Source organism: Colias philodice, chromosome 31 (genome assembly GCF_061535455.1).
Source record: "Colias philodice isolate Cphi_HAF_F1 chromosome 31, ilColPhil1 Martin Lab GWU primary, whole genome shotgun sequence".
Taxonomy (NCBI): domain Eukaryota; kingdom Metazoa; phylum Arthropoda; class Insecta; order Lepidoptera; family Pieridae; genus Colias; species Colias philodice.
The window spans coordinates 2,297,137-2,320,192 of record NC_143116.1 but is presented as its reverse complement, the minus strand read 5'-3'; the positions used below and the strand labels follow the sequence as shown (position 1 = coordinate 2,320,192).

At 36.1% G+C, this 23,056-nt stretch overlaps 2 protein-coding genes across 3 annotated transcripts in view; one reads left to right on the top strand and one right to left on the bottom strand.

Annotated features, from left to right (window-relative positions):
• Positions 1–22,550, top strand: part of LOC149475103 (uncharacterized) — a 60,827-nt gene extending 38,277 nt beyond the window's left edge. For both annotated transcript variants that reach the window (XM_089713832.1, XM_089713831.1), the window contains exons 6-21: positions 431–595; positions 1,058–1,180; positions 2,482–2,586; positions 3,092–3,221; positions 4,266–4,383; positions 4,798–4,946; positions 14,571–14,667; positions 15,259–15,380; positions 15,989–16,179; positions 16,597–16,683; positions 17,484–17,581; positions 18,292–18,395; positions 18,871–18,968; positions 20,008–20,089; positions 20,368–20,541; positions 21,675–22,550. In XM_089713832.1, coding sequence (XP_089569958.1) covers positions 431–595; positions 1,058–1,180; positions 2,482–2,586; positions 3,092–3,221; positions 4,266–4,383; positions 4,798–4,946; positions 14,571–14,667; positions 15,259–15,380; positions 15,989–16,179; positions 16,597–16,683; positions 17,484–17,581; positions 18,292–18,395; positions 18,871–18,968; positions 20,008–20,089; positions 20,368–20,541; positions 21,675–21,829 — 1,998 coding nt within the window. In that variant the 3' untranslated portion in view covers positions 21,830–22,550. The remainder of the gene's footprint in view (positions 1–430; positions 596–1,057; positions 1,181–2,481; positions 2,587–3,091; positions 3,222–4,265; positions 4,384–4,797; positions 4,947–14,570; positions 14,668–15,258; positions 15,381–15,988; positions 16,180–16,596; positions 16,684–17,483; positions 17,582–18,291; positions 18,396–18,870; positions 18,969–20,007; positions 20,090–20,367; positions 20,542–21,674) is intronic.
• Positions 1–23,056, bottom strand: part of PAPLA1 (Phosphatidic Acid Phospholipase A1) — a 92,432-nt gene that overhangs the window by 66,725 nt on the left and 2,651 nt on the right. The gene's annotated exons all lie outside the window — the stretch shown is intronic.

The following is a 23,056-nucleotide window of genomic DNA, read 5'->3' as shown; positions in this document are numbered from 1 at the left end:
TCTGTCTTGGACGTCCGTGTGTCTGTATGTGCGGATCCTTTTTCTTGTTAACACGATAGCGACCGAAATACTTTACTAATCGAGTCTTTTTTTTTCTCTTACGCTTGAGTATGCTCAGGAATAGAACCCTTTCATTTTTCAGGGTCTGATTCGATGTGGTTTAATTGTTATTAAATAAACAAAAATAATAATTAATAAATATTTATTAAAAAAAATTATGAGGCGTGCACTTTTGGATTTTCCAAATTATTATATATTTGCGAGGAATAACAGCTCGCGATACATTAGTAGTTTGAAATTAATTGAATTAAAATAAAACCATGACGATTTAACACAAAAAAACACCATATAACCTAGTCACATCAAAATGCCTTGTAACAAAAAGCATCTAAATCACTTATAAGTAATTCAAACAATGTCTTCCCCCCAGGGCGTCTACACGAGCACAACAAATGATGGTACCATGCGCGCCCTAGCGTCAGCAGCCAAGCTGGTGCCCTACGACAGCGCCCTATTCCTTGTCACTGACAGGGCGCCGGGCGACGCGCAGCGCCTGCCTCTGGCTTTGAGAGCTCTGGTTGAAAAACGATTGAAGGTATGGTTCAGGCCGCAAAACACAAGTCATCAGTTACAAAAATTACATACTTTAGATAACTAGCAACGCTACCTAATAAATTTGCTACTTATATGAAAAACGTCTTACCCCAGATTCCAACAGCACACAAACATATGTAACCATGTTATAACATAGACAAACTTCTGGGTACAGACTACATAACAACACAAGAAAACGTCATGAAAAATGTTGCAAAAAGAAGAGATATTTTTAACGCAAACGACGCTTGCTAGAGCATAAGTCAGTTTGCCTCTAATATAAATATACTTCGACGCCTATGGAAAATTTCTTTCTACAGCAGACGAATATATAGACATAGCTACCCATAATACAATACTTTTCTTTTTCAATTTAGATTGCGATATCGATACAAATGTATCTAAAAACAAAACAACAAGACTGTAATCTATTATGTGTAGTCAATTTACATTAATTCCACAGGTATACACAGTGTGGACGGACCCCACCTACCCGTCAGCGGAGTCCGAGCTGGCGCTCCAGGATCTGAGGAACGTGTCATCGCACACGGAGGGCGAAGTCCTACCATACGTACTGCCGGATACGGTACGTAACATCTCTCACATATAGTAGAAAAGGGCTTTTTCCTTAAGATCCGCGAAATGTATAAGGGACTGTCCTCCCATATTTTATGCCTAATACGGTATGAAAACGAAGTAGGGAATACGTAGCTCTGAATATTTTAGTACATATTTGATAAAGAGGGACTTAATTTTTTAATAATGTCAATAAAATATATGAGAGCCACAAGTAAATTTACATTCGTCTTTCTGCTTGCCTGGTTATCTTTTAAATGTCCTAACCAATTTTTAACGAACACCGAAATTTTTTAAGCAAAGTGCAGGCGAATCGAAAGATCTAGTTCCAATAAAAACAACAAAGCAAAAAATTTACTCCGGTAGCCATAACTATATTACAAACTATCTGCTCCGCGCGGTTTCACCCCCGTGGCTCCACTCCTGTATGTCGTAGCGTTGATATATAGCCTATAGCCTTCCTCGATAAATAAGCTATCTAACACCGAAAGAATTTTTCAAATCGGACCAGTAGTTCCCGAGATTAGCGCGTTCAAATAAACAAACAAACAAACTCTTCAGCTTTATAATATTAGTATAGATATAATATTATTCCTCATATCGAACCCATTACCACTTCATCCACCATCCACTCCGATCGGTCATTGACACATAAAAAACAAAGATATATTTAGCCTGCCCACTTCCGATGTACCAGACCTAAAACCAGAACTTAAAGGTTATCGCGTTTTGTTTTCGAAAAAAAACAAATAAACAAAAACCCGCCATCGTTCCATTGACGTTATAACTTATAATGATCATCCTTGCCCGTGAAATACTTTTCAATAATAACTAGTATTTTTTAATTAAAAAAAATAGTGGTTTTTATATGTTTGTCCGTTTGTTAGGTGGTAGTACTCTCTTGAACTGAAATGAAATTAAAATAATTAAACTAATAGTGCATCATATTATTACAATACACCTAACTAACTTGGACAATGCTTTATTTCATTAATTTGAATTCAACTAGAATTTGATTTTCAACTTAAATTGTACCTGCTCCCATACCATTATATCTTATAGCAGTATTATTTCCAGTATGGAAACATGACAGCGCTACATAGATCGTCAAGCGCCATCCCTTTCCCCCACTGGACTTAATATTTGCTAAGACATCATGGTAACCTCCTGAACTGATTCTCATTATAAATCTGTTGACTGACCTTTTGGCTTAGTTGGTAGTGACCCTGCCTTCTGAATCTGAACTTAAATCTGAATTTGAATCTTATTCTGATTCTGAATTTGAATTTGATTATTGATTTGATTTGACAGGACGACGACACAGCCATGCTAGCTGAACTACAGCAGTGGACCCCAACAGAAGCGCCCAGGCGAGAAGCCAGAGTGAAAACCTATCCGGAAATCGAAGAATTTGATGTAAGAAGCAATAATACATCTATAATATAAAAATGAATCGCAAAATATGTTGGTAAACGCATACCTCGAGAACGGCTGAACCGATTTCATTAATTCTTTTTTTATAATATTCCTTGAAGTACGAGGATGGTTCTTATGAAAAAAAAAACGTAAACTACATTGAGATAATATTACTACGTATGGAGGAGACACCACGAACAAAATCTGTGCGCCATTTTTTTGCTCTAAGTTTTAAAAATTATTATCTAGTTAGGTACTTACCGATGAAAAGTTATGTTAGTCACTTTCCGTATTATTTGTATTATTTGTGCAATATCGTAACACACACGAAGGCATATTTGATGCGTTTCACTTTAAAACAAATAAAAAATGAGCGTGCAGTTAAGCCATATGGCTTATGTTGAGCGGAACATAAGTGATGTAGGCGGTGTCGTCTCCATATGTATATCTCAATGGTAAACTAGAATAATAGAAAGCAGTAAACATCGTATGCTATCCATTCCAGACACTGCTCATGAGGAAGGGAGAAGGGGAGGCGTTATCCCTTGGTCTCCCCATAGATAACGGAGTTACAGCATTGAAGATATACTTGGAGGGAGCTGTTGAACATGCAGTTTTGTACCCGCCGAACGATGGTAGTTATTTGTCGTTTGTAATATATCGTTACGATATTTTAACGTTCATTAAATTATTATTTCATAGGAAACGGATGTGACTATTAGTTTAAACTTTAAGGAAAAGTTATTTAATTTGAACAAAAATGAAGCTTGATTTCCAAAAAGGATTGAGTCATTTTTGATACTCAAAGTGATTGAATCGGCCGCGGCGTAATTCTCAATAAAATTTCAACCAACAACATAAACACGTGATGGCCTGCTCTACCATGAAAATACATAGGTTTTATAAATTGTACCTACTTTATAACGACGACATGAAATATATTACGATAAGATAAAAGTATAGCGACATGGTAATGTATGAAGCTTTTCAAAGTTTTATTTTTGTCTCACTCTATTGCATTCTATATATAATACTTCTATCTCAGCTAAAATAATTCATTCCGTCACACCCGTCACGTTAATATGCACCAATATCGTACGACACATCGTCACGACATTTTGCAAACCGTTCATTTAATTAAGACTAAACACCGTGATATATTGCCGCGTGATCTCGATCATCAAAGCAAGGTAAAAGCCACAGAGGCCGTGTTAACCGGGTTATGGTCGTATACCATATATGGTAGATCTTACCATATATGGCCACGGCCGGTTCGAGTTTTTTTGCACACATGTATATTATATTAGATTTTTTATTGTCCGCTATTTTGTCATTAAGTTTGTTTACAAACGTTTTATGCTATATTTGATTTTCGTTTTACCAGAATTTCAAATAAACAAATAACGAAATAATTCACTTATATATAATATACTTTGAGGAAATCCTACAGATTTTTCCATAGGGATTTCTTGAAGGTGTATGTTATTTCAATGAGAACAATGTCGATAATAGTTTGACATTGAAAAATGCGCTGCGCTGTTCGTATCTTTGAATCTTGCCAAAAAAGTTTTACTTCTGACACGTGTGCACGGCACACACGCTCTTGTTATATTTTAATGTAATGTTTGAAGTACGTACGATATTTTCATTCATTTATTCATTCATTCATTTACCAACAGGTGCACAAATAGATCTTTACAACGCGTCATCCATCCGCGCCTTCTCGCCGTCGTCTACCGCGGAGGGAGCGTCACCTAGGGTCGTCCACTTGGTGTTCCCGACATCGCTTGATGACACGTGAGTACCATTTAATAAAGTGCCTAGGCTGTTAATGAAATGAATGATTGATAATAGTAGCTGTACCGCGCTTTTTTTTACCTTTTTATTAGTTAAGGACATTCATTTTTAACAGTAATTAATATTATCATAATCTAAGCCCTACAGCAAACGAAAACTTACTAAAATGTATAGCCTATAATAACAAAGAAGCTGAAGAGTGTGTTTGTTCATTTAAATGCTCTAATCGCAAAAAATTACTGGACTGACGTCAAAAATTATTTCACCGTTGAATACGTACCTAATCCCTGACTGCTATAGGGCTATAGGCTATATATGTACCACAGGCGAAGCCGGGACTGTCTGTTCATCTTTTATATTATCAAAGTCTTTACTGACTCTCCTGACTCTTTCCCTGACTTTTTCCCTGACCAGGCTCGCCGTTCTACCAGTCGAGTCGACAGAAGTGACGGACCGATCTCTAGCCGGCACTTGGCACTTGAGCGTGCGCTGCGACGCGTGCGACTACCGCCTGCGCGTCACCGCCAAGTCTTCGCTGCACTTCGACGTTGATGTCGTGGATGGTATGACCTATACTAATATTATAAAGCTAAAGAGTTTGTTTGTTTGAACGCGCTAATCTCAGGAACTACTGGTCGGATTTGAAAATGGTTTTAGATAGCCCAGTCATCGAGCAAGGCTATGGGTTATATATCATCACGCTAAGACCAAAAGGAGCAGAGCCACGCGAGTAACACCGCAGAGCGCAGCTAGTCTTATATAATAGGACTTGGCGTCTCTAAAGCAAGCTCTTTGTACCAATGGAGTAGACAGAAGCGACACCCCTATCTCTAGTCGACACTTAGCATACATTCGTAGACGGTGAGATTGTATTTGAAATAGTATAGACTTAAACTTAACGATCGTCTCAATATAAAGCCTCTCTCCCGCGCTCCACTGCACGTATCGCGATGGAACACACTCGACAAGCCCGCATTGTGCTGCGGGAACACGGTATGTGTAGCCGAGCGGTGCAGGGACACCACACTCTCATATATTTAAGATTAGAGAAGACACGTCAAGATTATCTGATTGAATCAGTTGGTCAATTTTTTGTTACAAAGAAATTGTCTTAAATTTCATAGGTATATATAACAACCAGATACTTACTTAATATAAAAAAATACTTTTATTTACATGTCTACCACGCGAGCAGCACCGCGGGAGGCAGATAGTTCATCAGAGTTCATATTTAAACCAAATTCTTGACTCTCTCCAAATAAAATAATTAACATGTCAACAAATTAAAATTTACTGTCAATAAATACAATATTCAAAGCTTTTTACCGAGAAAACTTTTTGCACACATCAAAATCAATATAATGATTAATGGTGTCTGGCAAACAAACGAACAAAAAAAACTAAAGTTCACTGACCCCGCTATGAGCGGGCTATCGACACAGGCGACAAAATTTTGGCAATTACTTTTATTTCTATAGTCTATGCTAATATTATAATGTTGATAAGTTTGTATGTTTAGTTTGGCGCTTTAATATCAGAAACTACTGGTTCGAATTAAAAATATGTTTCATATTGGATCTAAGGCCATTTATCAAAGAAGGCTATAAGGACCTATAGGAAGAACCAATATTTTGAAAAAAACTCTTTTAGAGAGCAGACGAATTCGAATGTTCAGCTAGTAAAATTAATTATATATATTTGTTCGTCTTTACCGCAAAACAATTCCATATTAGTTCAAAATATTTAAATGTTGACAAAATACCTGTACTGTTATGATAAAACCGGATTTAGAAGGCGATCTATTTCTTATCGTATCTAAAATGTAGTTTATTTTAATAATTGTATATTCTTAAACACAATCCAACAAAAAAGTACAAATACAAAGCAAACATCACAAATAATAAAACACTTGACACAACCATGCACAAAATGAAAAAAAAATTGTCACAACAATAATATCTCTCTCTTAATCCTATCTATTAAATGCAATATTTCTATCTCTGTATTGTTCCTCATTATATTGAAACTGCAAACAAAAAAATTTATTTCACAAATTCACAAATACTCAAGCAATCAACATTGACGACAAAAACTTAACAGCTCCACAAATGTTTGCTTTGACTCAATCGTCTAAAGTAAAATTATAAAAAGCTTCCATTTTTTGTATGTTTGTTACAATGACGGATTCTAAAAATTCTGGATAACTCCATCTTTACCCAGTAACACGGGCTATTTTTGTTAAAATACTCTAAATAAAAAAATATTAAAAAATAAAATTAAGTTCGTTCAATTTCACTCAATAAAAAAAACTATTAGTAACGCAAACAAACAACACCATTCTATGTATTTAAAACAATAAATAAGCAAAGCTGGCTGTATGGCAATTGACATAAAGTGAAGTCCCATGTCCCCTAGTGGGGTAAGGGGCAGATGTATACATCTGTTTCACTGATCGATTTTCTTTTAGGGACAAGTAGGTGATCAGCCTTCTGTGTCCTGCCAGACCGAGACATTTTTTTTTCTTCGTCTCCACCGGGAATCGAACCCAGCACCCCTCGGTGCTACGCTCACGCGTCAACCACTGTACCAAGGATGCGGTCTATAATAATTGGCATGCATGATAAAAAAAAATTAAAATTAAAAATATAACCTTAAAATGTCAAGTTGACAGCTCGGTGTCTTCCCAAAATGGCGACGCACTTTATTCCGGTCAAGGGTAACGTATAATATAATGTCGAATGCTTTCTAACCAGTTTCTAAACGTTTTGTTTATTTTTTAAATTCCAATATTACATAGTTATTACGCGATACGATTTTTTTGTGATGAAAATCAATGCAGCTTGAAGTAGAACAACATTTAGGAAAATGTAAACGTAAATAATTAAAGGAACTGTTTTTCACACGAATATTTATATTTCAAACAAATCTAGTCTTGATAAATATAAAAAAATCGATTCGTTTTTCTCATTTGCGAAAACTGATACTTGATGGTATCAACATTTTTTTATACCTATTTGGACATATAAAAATCTGCCCTAACTCACATAAAAAATAAATTGAATCAAATTTTTATTAAATAACATCCTTCATTCAAACGCGTCTAAACAATGCCCAAATCCCCACACACGTGTAACTTTATTTTGCGTATTTATCCGTTAAAAATAACCGACAAATCACAACACAAACGCAACGAAACATTACTACACCGATCACGTATTTCCCAACTATGTAAACACGCATTAAGATGTGAGAAGCAAACATACAAAAATTGCTGTAACCTTTACGTAATATCAAATTAAAAAAAAACCGTTGCCAACATTTGCTTACACCGAAAAAAAAATATACTTGACAGCTGCCGACACTTTTTTTGCGCGCGATTTTTGCCGCCGAAAATGCGCGCTCCTTTTTGACAGCTGACGTTTGAGCTGCGCAATTCAAAACGGGAAACTGAAGTGTTATGTACCAAATATAATCTATGTAACACATTTATTATCTTGACCTAATAGCGATAGTGTTGTTGTGAATGAAATGTAAATAAATTTCTGTTGGTTCGTTAATAGTATTAATATATAAATTTTACCTTAAAATAAAATTTGTATTATGTTTCCTAAGACGTCCGTAGTCCATTATGAGAGAGTACATCGCCTTTTTCCCCGTGAAGTCGCTAGATGGTGCTAGTTTTAAGCCCGTCACGTGGTACCGCCGCCAGCGCCGCGAGTGGTGGGAGACAAAACTCACCACAGTCCCAGCAAGCCACCAGAAATATTCTCATTGTTCGTCTCATAAATGATACGGAATGAATGGTGCAAAAATAACACCAGGAAGACCTTATCTGGACTACGGACGTCTTAGGAAACATAATACAAATTTTATTTTAAGGTAAAATTTATATATTATGTGTTCCGTTTGACGTCCGTAGTCCATTATGAGAGAATTGTTTGATATCTCCTGGTGGCTTGATAAATAAGATGCAACAATGTGATAGAGTAATGCCCCAAAAAGCTTATATACATCCTATAAACAAAGTATATAATGTATAAAATCATGACTTTGATAATTATTGAAAATTTTTATCAATACCATGCATAAAATACATCCATAAATATACTACAAGTATATCTTGTCAACATTTTAATCAGTATAATATGCACTTAAACCTGAGTAGGCTGAAAAATCTCGATTGTGATTACTAATGACTTCTATTTTGATTAGTATTAGATACACTACGACAATAATATAATAATAATTCCACCCTGTGGCGGAAAGACGGGGGTTCGAATCCCATCTTGTGATCGAATTTATTATATTCTTTAAAAATTTGTAAGTAAATAATAATGTTTATAAACATATCTAGATATAACTAGATATTTCTCCAAATAGATTGATGATGCTACTATAACTATGTAACATTACCCAGATTTCAAACTCGACTCTAAAAGAGCTCACTTTACCCTGCCACCTATGATAGCCGCTGTAGCTGGTCTCACCGGATGCTGTGTAGTAATAAACAGATTAGTCAGAGAACCTCTTATGGATTGGAAAATGCGCTTGAAACTGGATTCATATTTACATAATATGTGACAATAATTTAGCTAACTTGCGGAATGCGAGGTAAACGCGTCTTCACTCTCGACCCATTGTTTTGAATTGCAATGTAAACAGGAATAAATAGAGAACACGTCCAAAAGCTAATAACAGTATAGTAGCTGCGCGTTAATAAATGCAAACAATTTTTTTTTTTTTTTATTAATTTTATAAATCACATAGTTAAATAATTATTTTTATTATGCTGATTTATTTTAAAAATATCTCGATAAGAGTTTTTGAATAACCTTCCTTGCCTTCCGGATTTGTAATTTTGAAAGATTTGTTCTAGCTAAGGTAATGTTTGCTTAAATGATCAGATGAAATTTTAATATAATTTTATTTTAATACAAACCGACTGATTTTATGTATAAGAATAGTGTACTAAACCGTCAGTTATACATAATTTAGCTAAGTATTTAGCATCCTTTTATAGCCTGGTCAGTGGCCACCAGCAGTCTATGTATGTTTATTTTTTTAAGCTGTCCATCAAGGTGTACAACAGGTTGACCTATTCAAAATGAGCCATACTTTCAGCTGTAGGTTCTGTATTTGCTTTGGAGCTGAACCTGTGCGTGTTTGTCAGTGAACGATTGAGAGGACTTATCCTGATAGTAGCACGCCTCTTGAGGTCTGGGTGCAAAGAGGGTTTCTTCCACTTGGGTACTATTATAATGAACTCGAGGCAATAGAGCCGGTTGTTTAAGACTGTCTTACTTGAAATAACCTGTTTGAGCTGTGATTAAAATTTATTTGTAGAATTCCCCTCTGAATGGAAATGTTTGTGTTGACTGTTCGAGCACGTTGTAGTAGGAGCCGGTGCAATTGCGCGAGAATTCGGCTTCCTAGCTGTACAGCCCTAGAAGGTTGTGAAGTGTTCAAACGTTCAAACTAATAACTCTTGTCAAAGAGATTTCGTTCTGCCTTTGAATGAATTTTTTTCTTACTACCTCGACAGTCAAGATTAAGAAAGCTATTACTGCAAACATTTCAATGGCACTGGGTCCAAGGTCCTTTCATTCACTGCCAAGACTATCCTGTGAATTGGGTACGGCTGGTAGATATTATACTTGTTTTTTCACTTACTTGCTTTTAAAAGATGTTTTTGAACTAGATCTTTAACAAGAGCGGCAGTTCATTCTTCCCCGGAGGGAGACAAAGGTTTCAAAGTTGATTAGCCCAAAGAGGCGTTCCTGTAGCGCTGTGGCGTGTGTCAGTACATCCTTCCCCGGAGGGTAATAAAATTTGCAACGATGACAAACCTTGATAGGCGTTCCTGTGGCGCTGCAGCGTGCGTAAGTGCTTCCATCCCCGGAGGGTGATGAAGGTTTCAAAATAAAAGGCCTGAGAGGCGTTCCTGTACCGCTGCAGCGTGCTGCGCCACTGCATCCATCCCCGGAGGGTGATGGAGGTTGCAAAAATAATAATAAGCCCGTGGGGCGTTCGTGTAGCGCTGCAGCGTGCTCCAGTGCATCCTTACCCGGAGGGTGATAGAGGTTGCAAAAGTGATAAGCCTGTGAGGCGTTTCTGTAGCGCTGCAGCGTGCGCCAGTGCATCCTTCCCCGGAGGGTGATGAAGGTTGCAAAGGTAATAAGCCCCGAGAGGCGTTCCCTTGGCGCTATAGCATGCGGCAGTGCATCCTTCCCCGGAGGGTGATGAAGGTTGCAAAGTTGAGAAACCCTAAGAGGTGGTATGCCTGCTTGAGGGACCAACTGCCTGCTATTAAGCCTGTTTTTAGGCACTGACACTTTCAATTTAATTTCCATCGCCAATTTCAAATTTGCTTCCGTGCTCCAAACCATTCGTAGAAAATCTTAGCAACGCTCGGGTGTCAGAATAGATTCTATCGGATTGATATTCCAAAGTAGGTTAGAGACGAACTTTATTTCGAATTGAATTGAGTTGAATTGCAATTCCAAAGTCTCTGCAAGCCAATCAATTGACGATTTGAGCGGAATAATGAAACAATATAACATATGTAAATTTTTCACATTTCTTGCAAAATAAATCATTTCATTTCATTTCGTTTCAATGTGGTGTACATGCTGTTCTGGTGAACGCAAATCATTGCCCATGTAAATCACCAAGTAAAGGCCACAGTCCCTTGGTTCTTCAGCAGTCCAGTTTGTGACTGTTGCAAACATTCTTTGAGCTGACGCTAGCCCGAAGGGCTGATACGTTATCTTAAGTAATTGACCTTCGTTTATGATGTATTTATAATTATAATATCGATATGGTATACAATAGTGATACAAGGATATAGGAGGCGTCGATACGTACGGGTAGTCGATAGCCCCGCAAATACAAAAATTTATGATTTTATGTTGAGTATGTCATGTCACAGTTAACAGTGGGTGTGAAATTGAAAATTACTCTGTATTTGCAGAACTTGCTTTCTTAATTATGAAAAGGGGTGATTAACAATAGTCATGGTGTTCGTTTGACGAACCCCTGATTTTCAATAGTGACTTGAATCTTCAAAGACATAAAGTATGATGTCAGAGTTAAAGAATAAATAAGTATTATTACCTCTTAAGTGAAAACTATGGCTGGTTTTCGAATTACATGGTATTCGAGGGTGACGAGATTAATTTGAGCTTTTATTTGTTGAAAATCTCCCCCCCCCCCTTTTTTATTCTTTTGGTGTTTCCTTTTGTATTCATGAAATGATTTGAAACGACTTAAAAAGTCGATCTTAACGGTTATTGAATGTACTGGTAAAAACTGATTGTGACGAGTTTTAAACCAACTTATCAAATCCGCCTATCTGCATATGCTACTAATCATGTTAGTAAGTTAAAAATTCTTTCCACAGCGGGAGGAATTTTATATGAATTTAAACTTATCAATAATCCCCTTCAAAGCATCTCTATTAATTCTTAAGTTTATTTGTATAGAGAATAGAAGTCGCATTTAAATTTAGCAGTAATTAGGCACAGAGTCGCGGACTAATTTAATGCGTCAGGCAAAAATTATTAATAAATTTTAAGAATTCGTAATAATTTACCTATTTCTATTGTGCTTACAAGATTAGGCAACTACATTCTACTTGATTCGACTCGTATCGGATGAATTTTCTAATCTAACGAGATTAAGAATTCGTTTTTGATATTTACCCTCAATTCGGAAAAGGAAGGCACAATTCACATACATTTAGAATGTCTGCGTAGCGAATACGATTCAAGGAGGAATAAAATCAAAAGATCGAAACACGTTTCGAATCTGCTTTCGGCAATTAATATACTATCTTAAAACCGATATTTGTGAAAATAGGTTATCTAACGCGTAACATCCAGTAATAACCATTAACGTTGAAAGATTTGTATTGAAATCATCGTAAATCACGTATAATGTATGAATAACATGACTCACCGTGTTGAGACAAAATCTCAAACCTGCACACGAGCGGCTGAACGCGCGCTGGCGGCGCCATACACGCTGCGGCGGCTCCTCGTCGTCGCTGGACCCCGAACAAGAAGAACTCAGCTCGGAACACGTAGAAAACGCGCTGTTATGACGCTCGACACGATTCGGTAGGCCCTTGGCCTGCGCTATAGACTTATGGTCGCGATGCCACGCTCGTGGTTGCAGATTTATACTTCAAATAAATCTGATTTTCGTTATTCGTTTGAAATAACGATAACGCAGGTAACACTTGAATATTCATTTCACTATGAAACGTAACGGACTTAAATAAAAACTATTTAAAAAGAAAAAACTGAACTTTCTACTTCAATCTCGAAAGTTCGTATAAAATTATTATTTAAATTTAATTTAAATTATGTATATATGTAATTTAAAATACAGTATTTTAAAATTACATATAACCAGTTCTAACGACTTGCGTACGGTTTGAAAAACGACGCAACAATGAGAATATTTCTGGTGGCTTGCTGGGACTGTGGTGAGTTTTGTCTCCCACCACTCGCGGCGCTGGCGGCGGTACCACGTGACGGGCTTAAAACTAGCACCATCTAGCGACTTCACGGGGAAAAAGGCGATGTACTCTCTCATAATGGACTACGGACGTCAAACGGAACACATAATAATTGATTGCGTTGCGGTATATTGACTGTTTGAATTTTTCCTAATTAAATTAGCATAGAATCGATTCAGCAGTTTATACATCATTGAACTGAAAAATCCCTACATCTATGAAATTAAAATAGTAGTGAAGTAGTTTTACGACATGAATATTGAACTATTTAAAATATTGAACTATCAAGACACGTTTCAAAAGTGTATCTAATTCAAATTGGAAAAAAAATACTTTTTATAGGAGTAATAATTGTTGTGCACTGTGAACTAACTGATTCTATTTATAAATCGGTTCTATCGCAAGCAAAGCCGCGTTACTTTCATTGTTTACATATCAGCGTTATCTAATTCATTAATTAAATTGAAATAATTAAAATGAATCATAGATTTAGGTGTAGGTAATAGTGTACCTAATTGTAACGATACACAACTATTTGCACGTATATCGTTTGTCCAAACTCCAAGTACTATTGAATGTAACAGAACATTAAAAAATAATGCAATTTTTATAATGTGAGTCTTCTGTTCGGCCTGTCGAGTGAGTTCCATCGCGATACGTGCAGTGCAGCAGTACACTCGACAAGCCCTTGGGCTAGAGAGACGAATGTTATATCTCGGGTCGCTTGTTTAGTGTCTCTCCGTCTCTATGTATGCTTAAATCTCTAAAATAACGGATTTTGGTGCGGTTTTTATAGATCGACTGATATTCGAGATCTTTAGTGTATAATTTATTAGTTTTAAGATTAAAAGCAAGCGAAGCCATGGAAGAAAAGGAAGGAAGTAGTGCTTGATAAACTCAGAAACTATTTGATCTATTCTGAAAATTCTTTCACCAGAAGAAAGCTATATTATTCCTTGAGCATATTCATGAATCCATACGATATTTTTTAACTTTATTATTTAACCACTATTCAATGGAATCTAATATCATTGTATTGACGTATCTATGAACCGTTGATAACCTTTGATAAATCTTAGACATAACGGTCACTTCCTGACTCAAGACGAAAACATTACTTTTACCCGACTGCGAAGAGAGGGTTATGTTTTTGTTTTTCTAGTGAATAATGACAGATTTTTGTCGTAAAATGACACTCAGAGTAAGGGCGGGGGCACACGATGCGTTGCGGCGGCGGTGCGGCGCCGGAGCGGTGTCGCTGCGTCGTCTTACATAGAAATATCTGTGGCATGTCACACGATGCGTTCCGGCGCCGCACCGGACTTGTAACCACCAAGACGAGGCGGGGAGGGGTGAATGCGGTGCGACGTCGGAGCGGCACCGCTCAGTTGTTTTGCGTCACAAGGAAGGACACGCTGTGCAACGCTGCTACGACGCCGCTGCGACATAAAAACGTTACGGCGCCGCAACGCTCGTGTGCCCACTGACACGGTGAAATCTTTGCGGTGCGGCGCCGCAACGCATCGTGTGCCCCCGCTCTAAAACAAATTACCTATTCAATTTTTAACACGATTAATCTATTCGTTTCACGGTTTTATTAGTTCCAAAATCCACTTAATTAGTTAGTATAGACACATACATATTAAATATATATTTATTCTTGCAGACATGTTAAAACTGAAGATATTCGGGCCAGTGGCGAGCGTGCGTGACACTATACTGGTCGACGAATATGGCTCCGAACTGGCAAAACTACCATTTAAGTAAGTTATAGTAATAGTGGAACCAGACATATTGGTAAAGATTAAACTTTTAATATAGGTATTATGTATCTATATTGTATTTTTTACGAAACTATGAAAATACATAGTTGTATAGTTCTCAGTCAAATTCTGACTCCTCTTATACATGATAATGAAACTAAATTTTAACTTTTGTTAATTTCATTTCGAAGAATCATTTTCTATGTACAATAAATATTTCCACTTTGATTTCTTACTTTCTTCTAATTATACTTCACTACATAGTATAAAACAAAGTCGCTTTTTCTGTCCCTATGTCCTTTTGTATGCTTAAATCTTTAAAACTTCGGAACGGATTTTGATGCGGTTTTTTTAATATATAGAGTGATTCAATAGGAAGGTTTTAGTGTATAATTATTAGGTTTGAGACAAAGCGGGCGAAGCCGCGGGCGGTAAGCTAGTTAATTTATAAGTTCCTTCTATCTTCAAATTTATGTACATCTTTATACCTAAAACCATAACCACGCATTTGACAATTTATAATTTTATCGACCATTCCACATATACCCTCTTCTTTCAACCAATCTTTGATCATCTTAACTAAATTTACAGCTACCAGCCAACATCTGACGTAGATGAATCAAGCCAAAACGCAGACATCCAAGCCGAGCTGCAGATACCCAACGTCGCCAACTCTAATGTGTATGTGAAGATATTCGGACGGGATATTAAAGGTTAGACCTTGTTATCTTTGCGGAGAGTTTATTATTGAACGGTAAAGTGCTGTTCGTTTTGCAGACGAACATAGATGAAAATTATAGTTCACAAATCTTAATCTTCACTACCGCACAGTATTATTTGACAATTTGGTATCACCTTCTTCTCTTTAATGAACTTACGTATTTACATTCTTCTGTTGTTTGTTTACTTTAGGGCCGATTTTTCAATGCTTGGATAAAACTTATTCGTCGAATAATGTATAAAACTACCATTTTAAAAACGTATTCTAATTGCCCGTATTTGACAATTTACGTGACATTTTAATATTATCGTGTAATACTTCGACTTCCTTTTCTCATTTCGAATTCCTTTATCCTACTGGTCTGCCATTAAATTCTTCTACCTAAGATTTAATTTATCGATCTATACGGTATACTACTAATAGAACATTTGTATTTTCATTTCTTCTATTGTTCATTATGTTTAATCACATCATCTTATTCCCGTCCAGAGCTGGACGTTAGCTTCTCCCAGATATAGCGACATTTATTTTTCTTCTGCATATTTTAGTCCATTTGTCTTTCTTTTTTCTTTCTACTAACCCTACCTTATATATTTCCAGGGGAACCCTTCACCCGTCTCTCCAGACCGATTCAAAAGCACACAGAAGTGCGACTGGGCAGATCCGCATCTATCGTCTTCCCGGAATCGCCGAATGATTTGGAAATCGTGGAAGATCTTAACTCTGTAATGTTAAATCGGATGGAGTTAAATGACAGCAATGTTCTGCCGTTTGGAAGGGCCACGTCGCAGGTGAGAATGAATGAATTCTTATTGAGTTTTTTATAGAGAAAGCGATGTTATGGAACACCTTATTTATTAGAAAATAGGCGTTTTGAATGCTTTCAATTAATCGTAATCTGCTTGTTCCTAATTCTACTATTACATACATTCATATTTAAAGCATAAAATGTATTACATAAATATCAATTACAGTCGTTGATTCATTCATAGCACGTTTATTATCTTATTTATTACATCTTTTTTATATCAATGAACTAAAATATCCTAGTGTCAGGATGGGACGTTTATTCCTGCAACGATGACAGAATTTCAGAATACATTTAACAACATCATTTAATAGAGTTTCTTAAAGAAGTCTACTTCTTTGTGAAAGCTCTCGACAAAAACAAAATACTATTGCCCTAATAAATAATAATTCAATTGCAGGTTGTGAACCAGAGTGGATCGGTTCTGACATCAGTGCAAATTGGTCTGAGCACCAGATTGTATGGCTCGCCCGGTGACAGACTACAGGTGAGATAAAAGATTATAATAATATTGAAATGAATCTTCTTTTGGCGCGTTGAGAATAAAATTTCAAGGTTGCGTCATCGTAATACCGTCACGTCATGGTAAGGCGACGGTTTTGGTATTTTTGGTATCTTTTAATATTGCCAAAGAAGTTTCACTTCCTGGTACGTGTCCTCGGCACACACGCTCTTTTTTATTTATCACTACTAGGTTTCCGCCCGCGGCTTCGCCCGCGCAGCCGCCAAGTAGCCTATGTCCTTTCTCGGGTATCAAAACATCTCCATACCAAATTTCATGAAAATTGGTTCAATAGTTTAGGCGTGATCGAGTAAGGCCTTGTATCCACTTGAGCATGCTCAGGCGAATGAGCGGCTCATTTGGCCGAGCCGCTCAAGTGGAGACGCCTGAGCATGCTCGGGCCGCGCGTGCTCAGGCGTCTCCACTTGAGCGGCTCGGCCAAATGAGCCGCTCATTCGCCTGAGCATGCTCAAGTGGATATAAGGCTTAACAGACAGACAGAGTTACTTTCGCATTTATAATATTAGTATGGAAGTATGGATTATTGGAACTATATAAGCTTTCCTTTTGATAAGGAACTTCGTTCTAGACGGAATTAAAACAAAAAGTTGGAACGACACTTTTTGCTATAGTTGTAAGCCTCATAGAATAGAATGCAAGACAGTATATTACTTACTCCGTGGCCAATTATTTAAGTAACTTTGTTCCATCCGGGTGTCCCTTGACACCTCTCAAGTTTTATTTCTTTTTTACAGTAACCAATTACAATAAAATTCGTTTTTCAGTTATACTTCGAAGTCACGAACTATAGAGAGCAGACGGTGAGATTCAACTTTGGTGCGGTGGGCGAACTACGGTTTCTTACGGGAATCGAACCTACAGCGTGAGTATTGCAATACCTACATTAATATCTTATCTTAATAATTATATATATATAAATCTCGTGTCACAATGTTTGTCCTCAATGGACTCCTAAACCACTTAACCGATTATAATAAAATTCGCACACCATGTGCAGTTCGATCCAACTTGAGTGATAGGATAGGTTTTATCCCGGAAATCCTATTTGTACCGCTCCAGTGTATATTACTATTGTTTGATTTTGTTATGTTTTGTGTGTGCAAATAAAGTGTTTTTTATTTTATTTATTTTATTTATTTATCCCTCGGGAACGGGAACTATGCGGGTTTTTCCTTGAAAACGCGGGCGAAGCCGCGGGCGGAAAGCTAGTATATTAATACTTTTAGTCGGATGTCGGAATAATTTTTGCTTAGTCTCTCTTTTAATATTTTTTTTTTGTTTTGTCACTCACCTACAAAATTACTACATTTAATTGAATACAGTTTACGCAATAGTCCAAATAAACTATTAAGTTCTTGTTACACCTTGAAAGCCTATAATCATGTGAAAATAACGTTTCCGATTTTCATTTACATAATTTATATTATTTTATTACAATTTATATATTTTCATGAATATAAATTATTACCTAGATAGCAACTTTCTCCCATTTAACATAAAAAAAAATTACAACAGCAGCAACAGCTAAACCGATTTTTATAAAACTCTTCACACTAATAACACCGTTTACAGGCAATCCGTCGCTTCGGGGCAAACCGTGACCGTCATCGTGAGTTTAGTGATAACGGCCACGGCACAACCGGGGGCAAGGGACCTTATCACTTTCACAGCTTATGGTGAGTATCATCATCATCATCATCATCATCGTCGTCACTATCGTAATCATCATCCGCCGCTCTGCTCTTATTGAGTCGCGTGATGATATATAGCCTATAGCCTCGATAAATGGACTATCTAACAGTGAAATAATTTTTCAAATAACCCGTGATTAGGGTGTTCAATCAAACGAACAAACTCATCCGCTTTGTTATTAGTATACATAAAATACATCATTGTAAACACATTTTGGTATACATATATCTATACTAATACTAATATTATAAAGCTGAAGAGTTTGTTTGTTTGAACGCGCTAATCTCAGGAACTACTGGTCCGATTTGAAAAATTATTTAAGTGTTAGATAGCCCATTTATCGAGGAAGGCTATAGGCTATATATCATCACGCTAAGACCAACCAGGAGCGGAGCAACCCCGGGTATAACCGTGGGGCACAGCTAGTTTCTAAATAAATATGTACTTAATCTTCAACAGGTAACGAACAAGTATCGATATCAGCCTATGTGTACGTGTTGAACCCGGGACAAGTCATCAACGACGCTTCACCACCGAGCATACGTCACAATTTCCAGGTAAAACCATTGTTATTACTTATTATTAGGTAATTATTTATCACAACATAGTATAAAACAAAGTTTCTCTGTCCCTATGTCCCTTTGTATGCTTAAATCTTTAAAACTACGCAACGGATTTAGATGCGGTTTTTTTTAATAGATAGACTGATTCAAGAGGAAGGTTTTAGTATATAATTTATTAGGTTTTAGACAAAGCGGGCGAAGCCGCGGGCGGTAAGCTAGTTAGTATTAATAGACTGGTATAGTCGACGAGAACGTTCGTGGCACGCGGAATTTTAAAACTGTAATAATTGTAAATCTTTTAGTAACTACACCACTTTTAAACAATGCATATTATCTTAAAAATCAAATGAATGAATTTAACAAATAAAATTGTATACCCAACCAAACATCGATAGTTAAATCGAACATCACTATGGCCGCCTATAAGGCCCGTAAGTGCAAGGGAGCGCACAATATATTCTATCCTTTACAACGCCGCGTGCCACGAACGTTCTCATCGACTATAATACTAATTATAAACGTTGGAAATATCATGAAACTTGAACTTGTACAACAATAGACTACTGTGTTTTCCAAGAGTCAAAAAGATATATGAGTGGAAATTTGATTTGCTAAGAGGCTTTTTGTGAATTTTTTTAGAGGCAAGCTGTTTCTCCTAAACACAGGTTGCCCAGTAACCTAGCTAGGGAAACATTGGCTTGTATAAATTGTTTTAGTAGCCTTTTTATATTTATACATATACTTTTACATCAATATAAATTGTATATTGTAATAAATTGTAATTGTATATATATGTATGTTTAATAATAAATAAATTTGAAATAATTCAATTTTCAATTTTCAATGGGCCCTGGAGGGAAAGTACTTGAAATACTGGAGATAGCAAATTTTGTTGAAAGGAATCATTCCTTTTATTTTAAAAATAAACAGAACTGCATTTAAAGATTTTTGATATACAAACATATAGACACACAAAAACATAACCCTCTATCACGTAATCGGATAAAAATGTTAACCCATATTTTATTCCCAGGGTTCCTGTTTATTAAAACAGGGCAATGACTGCAACGAACACGTATGGTCCTCTACCATAGTAGCCCGCGACTCTGAAGGAGGTAAGCAATAATATTTAAATAACTTCTCTCTTTTCTTCTTTATTTTTATTTACTTACAGAATATAAGAGCTCTATTTTACATAAACATAGAGCTAGAACTCAAGCATTCTTTCGTGATCTTTTACTGTAAACGAAAACTCGTATTCAGAATTAGAACATTGCATATTTTTATTTGACATAGTGGGGTTAGAATGATCATTCGCACTTTTCACAGCCTACAATTCTGCTTGTTTGTCATTTTACTAATTAGTTAAATCTTCCATTCTCTCCCCTATCAGGTCTCTTACGTCTGACGTCATCACCACCAGGCGTCATATACGACGGCAACTTCATATCTGGCTCGCGCGATGACGTCACCGCAACATATCGCGCCACATGTTGCTCGCCGCGCGTCGTCATCAACGCGGTGGACGCGTTCGGCAACACTAACAGCTATATCGTCGATATATCTAGTGAGTTTGATGTTTGTGAAGGTATACATACGCACACACACAGTCTAGGGTTGTTGAGGATTCCTCTTCCGCTTCCTCATAATGCGGAAGTTCCGCAATATTTTGGGTTCCTCTTCCGTTACCGCATCCTCAAAAATGAAAATAAAAAAATCCTCTTCCGCTATCGCTTCCTCAAAATTTAGAGGAAATTTATGAGGATGCTGATCCGATCGGGCGGCGAATTTACAAAGCCTATTTAAACTATGTATTTGAGTTACGAGTCGGACTCTACTAACGAACAAGAGTAGAGTCTTACCGCCATATTTATCTGCGCCTAACACTTATCTCTAAACATAATAATATAACCTTTCCTCTCATACTCAGAAGAAACATATTTTACCAAATAATGTTTGTCAAAAGGCATTTTAAATTAAAAAACAAACAAGTTGTTTAAGCTTACATAATAATATCTACCAGTTAGTTTTTTTTCGTGGAAATCGCTTAATGTAGCTTTTGGCACTGATATAGATATATAGATTAGGTTTTTTCTGTGGGTTTTTTCGAGTAATATGCATAAACAAAAGCTCATCTGAGTCCGGCTCGTGACTCAAATAGTATAGTACTTACAGGCTTTGTAAATTCGCGATCGGGCGAGCTAACCTCCCCTAACCCTAAACATCAATATGTAGAGACGTGAGAATGGCTTTTGTTTTAATTTTTAATTTTAAAAGTTTTTGTTTTTTAATTTTGATTATAATTTCCTATCATCCTCATCCTCATCCGCTTCCTCATCCGCATCCTCTTCCTCAAAAAAATATCCTCTTCCTCATCCGCATCCTCTAAATTTGTGTGTGAAAATTCCTCTTCCTCCTCCTCTTCCTCATAATCACTTCCTCAACAACCCAAACACACACACATAAAAATGAACACGCAGGCACACGCGCACGCATACATATGCAAAATCTAACACGCACACATACTAACGTACACGAGCGTACGCATACAAACCCACCACACATACACGAACACGCATATAAAGACACATACATACGCAGCTGAACAGGCACGCTGTCACATACACGCACACACAAACGCACACAGGCTCGCACACATATTCATGCGTGCAATATAATTATAATTTACACTTTTTTCAGATTACTTCCCACCCTCCGCGATAGCCGCCATAGTCCTAGGCATCATACTATTCATAGGAATCCTAGTACTCATAATCTTCCTAATTTATTGGTGCGTGAAACGGAGAAAGGAAGTCAGAGACCTACCAACGTATACGTCTAGAAATGTAAACTAAAAGTGTATATTTTTATTTATATTTTAATTAATCTTATAAAAATTATATTTATGACAAAATAATTCAATCAATGGCTTATAAATAAAAGCCGTTTCAAGTAAGTGGATATAAATAAAAACAAATTTTATCCAAAGCTCAAATTCTATGTAAAACGAATTATGTAATCGTAAAAAATATTTTTACTGACTTAACATATTATGTTTATTGTTTATTTCTTTTAATAAAAAAAATGTGTGCGTGTACTGGTGTACACACGTAAGAAGTGAAACTTCTTTAAGACCTTATTTTAAAAAAAAAAAAATTACTATATGCAACTTTACAGAAATACAGGGAATCACGCGTGGTAGGGATAAGAAAAAGATGGCGCGTAACGGAATAATGTCACGCGTAACGAAAAAATGTTACACTAAATTTTTTTCCAACCCCGATAAAGAAGTTTCACTTCAAAAAACTTTAACTTATATTTAAATGTGTTTAACACATAAAGTAGTTATTAATTAATTTTATATTACTATCGTGTGACTGTGACTTTTTTGCCATGAAACTAAAGAGTATTTTATTGATAATCATTTGCCTACATCTACCATTTCTAATCATTGCAATTTTGTTTTAAATTTATTTCAATAACGAAACATGAGTTTTTAATAACAAACTTTCTTTTCCAATAATCAATATCATTAAAGTACAAAAGTTTTTTGTAAATTGTATTAATAGTTGTCAAAAATTGGCGGGAACATTGGTAGATAGTGACAATCTTTTTTTTTTTAATGGTGCATGCAAATATGTCACATCTAATATTTTTTCTAGATTTATAAACAAAAAACAAAATTAAAACAATATTATTGTAAGGATGTTACCTTTAATTGTAAGCAAAGTAAGAATTTAATCAAAGCAATGAAAATGAATATTTTTATTTATCTTTTGAAGAGTTATAGTATCTATCTAGATAGAAACTGATATTTTTGTATAAGAAAATGCATTACAATTTACATATTTTAAAGACAATATTTATTGTAAAGAGCCTTTTTCTACAAAGAAGTGACGTAATAATTTAGTAATAACGGTGCATTTACATCAAACGAGCGAATGCTAATTCTAGCCCCACTAAGTCAAATTAGTGTAAACAGGCGTAGAGCATTCTTTCGTTGTTCTTAGTGCGTTCGAAAAGATTCTATGCAATGTTCTAATACTGAACAACACTGATTTCGTTTACACTAAAAGATCACG